The 6000-nt window shown below is 35.3% G+C and overlaps 1 protein-coding gene across 1 annotated transcript in view; it reads right to left on the bottom strand.

Moving 5' to 3' along the window:
• magi1b (membrane associated guanylate kinase, WW and PDZ domain containing 1b) overlaps nt 1-6000 on the bottom strand; it is a 1153738-nt gene that overhangs the window by 1027888 nt on the left and 119850 nt on the right. Inside the window, 2 exon segments of the mRNA XM_048172252.1 lie at nt 364-449; nt 1210-1267. Coding sequence (XP_048028209.1) covers nt 364-449; nt 1210-1267 — 144 coding nt within the window.

Below are 6000 nucleotides of genomic sequence, written 5' to 3'. Positions count from 1 at the left end.
TATATAGATAGATAGATAGATAAAAAAAAAATTTGGCCCAGAACATATACATTTATTCATTAAAATTGCATCAAGTCATGTGCAGACTTCTCTTCAAAAAAAAGTTTTCATTTTTGAATTAAATATTACATTGAGCAACCCAAAAAAAAAAAAAAAAAAAAACTAAAGTAATGAATCAGTGAAATAACAAAATTAAATAAATGAAAAACTTAATCCATGAGAAGATTAACCACAATCTCACCATTCCAAACTAAAGCTGCAACAAAACTCTAAATGACAAACATGGAAAAATCACAAACGTGTAGGAAAAGAAAGAAATGGCGGCATGTTGGGCCTGAAACGAACCTTGGATATACCGCTCACCTTCAGCGGGCTGAGACTGCTCCAGTTGCTTCTTCCTTTTAGCCTCCAGAATTGGGTTCTCATACTGTGTCTTCCTGTTAATATGGCTGGGAGGTGGAGAAAGAGGGAGAAGTGAGAGGGAGAGAGAGAGGTGATGAAGATGAGCGAGCAGAGGACACAGTCAATAACAGAACCAGAGGGAGAAACAGGAAATAGAATGAGAGGGCAGGTAAAGGTTGAGCAGAAGGAGAGCAAGGTAAGCGAACGAGAAATAAAGTGAATTAATTCAGAGAAAAGCAATAAAGATGGCTTAAACTATGGCTGACGGCTTCTGCATTCATTTAAAATTCATTTCAAATTGAGAAAAAAGTAAGCTATTCTCTCTTATCTTATGTGCTTAAAAGCAAAATCTGTCTACTACACTAGATAAGCTCAAAAAATGTGAATCAAAAGCCCAAAATAAAACCCCATCACCTCATTTACCCAAAAAAATACAGATCGCAACCAGCTGCGATCCAGGCTACTTTCCAAAAGGCCTGCGCAATTTACTAGGCAAATACTGCTCAAAACATACAAACATCTCCAAAGACAAAAACCGAAAGGTTTCCTGCCTCGGAGGTATTGCTTTGAAACAACATCAAAACATATGAATGCATTCATATTTATGCGCTACAAACCCAAGGGTCCCTCTGAAGGGGAGGGAGAGAGAGAGAGAGAACAAGATTTCAACATGGTAACAGTAACAAAGGGAGTGTACAGCCGAAATGGAACAGGCCCAATCGGAGGGATGGCAGCCGTCTATTTTACGTTTCAGGATGATGTCATATATTAAAGAAGATTTGAAGGTAATATTGATGAGTCACTTACTCAACATAATACACCCCGTACACTGGATCATCGATCTTCTCCCAGCCTGTGGGCAGCTCTGGAAAAGGAGCAAAACAGAAGAGATTTTCAGCTCATTGTAACTAATTTAATAAGGCTTTTATCAAGTCCTTTGTAATTTGATAGCTTGATTTTTCGACCAATTAAAATTCAAGAGGTTTTAAACTAACAAGCCAGATTTTTTAAAACTATAATGACCATGTCGAGCAGATTATATAATTATAGCATGCAAATTGATCTTAACTTATTTAAAAAAAAAAAATTAAAAAAAAAAACTGCACTACAGAATGTTTGATTCTGATTGGTTTCCAGATGTTCTAAAGTGTTGAGATTGTCATATCGCTTTACTAAATCACTGAACTATTTTAGTGATGTCAAAGAGCAGTACTGTCTACCACAGCAATATAAAAGAAGTATATAAAAAATGATTTCTCTGTCTCGGTTTCCAATAATGGCTTAAAAACAACCCCCTACTGTTAAAGTGATGCTTCTGAATCACTAACAGAGACTTGGGTGATTCATTTGAACTAGTAATGACGGCTTGATGCAGAGTCGGTGTTCTACACACATTTTTTAACGCAGGTTTAAAACATTAAAATTGTTGGTAACACTTTACTTGAAGGGGTGTGCATAAGACTGACATGACACCTTCATAATCATGACATGACACATGTCATGAATATGAAGGAGGTTTTATGAATGTTTATGACAACTGTCATTAAGTGTCATTCGCTCAGTTATGTCATTTTTAATGCAAAGATGACATTTTTTGAGATGTCCGAGTTATGACAACTTGACATAAACCAATACATCATAACCTGTCAGTGTCTTTGTCATGACAACTTGACATTATTTAGCTTTATGGGTTAACATTACATTAAACTGTCATGTGGTTGGTTTTGACATTGGCTGTCATGAGGCCATTATAATAGTGTCATAAATATGTATCTTGAGCTCAAGTACAGTGGTACAAATTGAACTTGTCATTAAAATGTCATTAAGTGACAATACTCTGACAAATAATTTTATAACAGCGTCATGACTATTTTTCATTTCATGTTTTTTTTTTTTTTTTTTTTTCTTAAGTTTCCTCCAACAGAAGGTCAGATAATAGACAATTTAAAATTTCTTAAAAAAGATTACACTGTTCTAAAATAATGGTAACACTTTATTTTAGGGTCTTTTAACTAGTTGCTTATTACTATTAGCATTCATATGGCTAAAATATTGGCTATTTATTAGTACTTATTAGTACTTATGCCTTATTCTGCATGACCTTATTCTACATTCTTAATCCTACCCAATACCTAAACCTAACAATTAACTATAATAAGCAGTAAATTAAGAGTTTATTGAGGGAAAAGTCATAGTTAATCGTTTATATATGTGTTCCCTATACTGAAGTGTTACCAAAATAATGTAATGTAATGTTAACCCATAAAGCTAAGTAGTTTTTTAAGTTTGATAATTAATCTGCTATGTCATGTTTATGACAGGTTATGATGTTTTGCTAATTTCAAGTTGTCGTAACAAAGACATCTCAAACAATGTCATCTTTACATTAAAAATGACATAATTGAGCGAATGACATTTAATGACAGTTGTCATAAACATTCATAAAACCTCCTTCATATTCATGACACGTGTCATGTCAAGATTATGAAGGTGTCATGTCAGTCTTATGCACACCCTTTCAATTAAAGTGTTACCAAATTGGGTAAGATAAGCACTTGTACATGAGGAAAAACCATGGTATAAAACAAAATAACTGATAAATGGAACAGGCTTTTTGAACGTAATGCACACTGTGCTTGTTGCGGAAGCACCACCACCATTTACAATAAAGCAACAGTCTGTCTTCAATCATTTTTTGCCAACTGGATGATTCCCATTTCAAAGTAATAAAAACACTGCTACACATCCAGGGAATTCCGTATTAACTGAGACATCAGACTAAAGATGCAAAATATGCTATAACAGGATGAAGTTTGTGTACAAGTTTGCTATTTGTCTTCAGACACAGTCTCTGACTCTGACAAAAATTCTCCTTGTGATATTTACATAAAAAGCATAAATATTCACCGGCATTTCCAAATCTCTTGACCTGGCAAACAACAAAAAATACAAACTGCTCCAAATATTTCAGGCAAAGGTTGACAAGTGTACAAATACACAAGATTTTCAGAGATTTGATCGTGACACTGTTAAGGCGAAAAGATACACAACGTCTTCTCTAGAATAACAGAATAATCATGAAAAGGCTCTGCTGCATTTGACATTGAAATGTGTTTTCATGCATATGAAAATATTGCTTTCTTTACCATAGCAACCCCTCTTAAAGCAGAAATGTCATAGTGCCAGGGACACAGAGCTGCTGTATTAGCATAGTGCCTGCAGCACACAGGAAACTCATCATCATACCTCCCATAGAAAATGTCTATATTGTGGCAGTTTCTAATTGGCCAATGAAAGCAGCACACATTTATATATATATATATATGTGTGTGTGTGTGTGTGTGTGTAGCAAAAACTCATTATCTCTCCCAAGCAGCAACAGCAGATAAGTCAGACTCCTGTATTGTCCTAATGAAATTATAAATGTCAACCAACACTAATTACTCACAAATAACGATCTAACGGTGAGCGATTCTCGCAGCAGCCTCTGTCTCATATATCTTCACTCCTCCTGATCTTTCATGAGTTTAACATAATTATTTAACAAGTGTTTTTGTTGGGTGCGATTTACGCCATAAAATTTGTGCAACTGTGTAATAGACAAGCTGTCGCAAAATCATTGCTATGCTGGATAAAGGTGAAGTATGCCATTTTTCCAATGTTAAAATAATTGAAAAAGCTTAAAAATGCATATAGCTAAGCCATTTGTAGTTTGATTTACCCAAAAAGTGTGTCACTATGCACTATGTACTCTGCTATCTAATGTATAAATGTTACAAGTTTACTTTACAACGTATTGAAATTCTCAGTGTTAACTCACTACTCACACTATTTATACTATAAAATGGCATAGAATAGTGTGTAAATATGCAAATTGGGATGCACCTATTGATCTGTTTATTTTGGAGGTTCAGACCAGACTAGCATAGCAACACAGGCAATAATGGCATGAGTTTGGGGGTGTGATTGTGTTTGTCTGACGAATTGCAGCCGTGTTTAAAGGGTTAGTTCACCCAAAAAATGAAAATTCTGTCATTAATTACTCACCCTCATGCCGTTCCACAACCGTAAGACCTTCGTTCATCTTCGGAACACAAAAGATATTTTTGTTGAAATCCGAGAGCTTTCTGTCCCCTCCCATCATTAAAGTAATACATGTGACTCTAGTGGTTTAAAGGTGCCCAAGAATGCTTTTTCACAAGATGTAATATAAGTCTAAGGTGTCCCCTGAATGTGTCTGTGAAGTTTCAGCTCAAAATACCCCATAGATTTTTTTTAAATTAATTTTTTTAACTGCTTATTTTGGGGCATCATTAACTATGCACTGATTTTTTCAGCGCGCCGCCCCTTTAATTCACGTGCTCCCTGCCACACGAGCTCTCGATTATATTACAGTACATTTACAAAGTTCACACAGCTAATATAACCCTCAAATGGATCTTTACAATATGTTCGTCATGCATGCTGCATGGTTCGAATTATGTGAGTATAGTATTTATTTTGATGTTTATATTTGATTCTCTATGAGTTTGATAGTGCTCCGTGGCTAACGGCTAATGCTACTCTGTTGGAGAGATTTATAAAGAATGAAGTTGTGTTTATGAATTATACAGACTGCAAGTGTTTAAAAATGAAAATAGCGACGGCTCTTGTCTCCGTGAATTCAGCAAGAAACGATGGTAACTTTAACCTCATTTAACAGTACATTAGCAATTAGATAGACAATTTACAAATATCACTAAAAATATCATGCTATCATGGATCATGTCAGTTATTATTGCTCCATCTGCCATTTTCACTGTTGTTCTTGCTTACCTAGTCTGTTGATTCACCTGTGCACATCCAGACATTACTGGCTGCCCTTGTCTAATGCCTTTCATAATGTTGGGAACATGGACTGGCATATGCAAATATTGGGGCGTACACCCCGACAGTTACGTAACAGTCGGTGTTATGTTGAGATCTGCGTGTTTTTCGGAAGTCTTTTAAACAAATGAGATTTATATAAGAAGGAGGAAGCAATGGAGTTTGAAACTCAATGTATGTCTTTTCCATGTACTGAACTTTATGAAGCGAACACTTTATTTACAAAAATATTGACCTCCAATCCAGTAGGAGGAGCACCACAACGCAGGAGAGTTGTGTTGACTGAAGACTGGAAGTTGTTCTGTGAATGTGCTTTGGATAATATTATTTTGTAAATATAGAGGTAAATTAAAGTTGTTGTTTTTTGCGCAAACAAAGCACTTGCTTCACTTCATAAAATTAAGGTTAAACCACTGGAGTCACATGGATTACTTTAATAATGTCTTTACTACCGTTGTGGACCTTGAATGTGTAAACTGCATTTCTCCCAATGGATGCACAGACAGCTCTCGGATTTCATCAAAATCAGATCTTCATTTGTGCTCCGAAGATAACGAAGGTCTTACGGATATGGAACGACATGAGGGTGAGTAATTAATGACAGAATTTTCATTTTTGGGTGAACCAACCCTTTAAGGAAACCTGTTTGAAACCATTATTATTTTTACAACTAGGTCCCATTCCTTAACATTAATGCATTAACTAGCAATAAGCAATACATTTATTACAGTA

The sequence above is a fragment of the Megalobrama amblycephala genome, linkage group LG21 (genome assembly GCF_018812025.1).
Source record: "Megalobrama amblycephala isolate DHTTF-2021 linkage group LG21, ASM1881202v1, whole genome shotgun sequence".
Classification (NCBI taxonomy): Eukaryota; Metazoa; Chordata; class Actinopteri; order Cypriniformes; family Xenocyprididae; genus Megalobrama; species Megalobrama amblycephala.
Note: the sequence above shows the minus strand (reverse complement) of the source record. Positions and strands in the feature narration are given on the sequence as shown.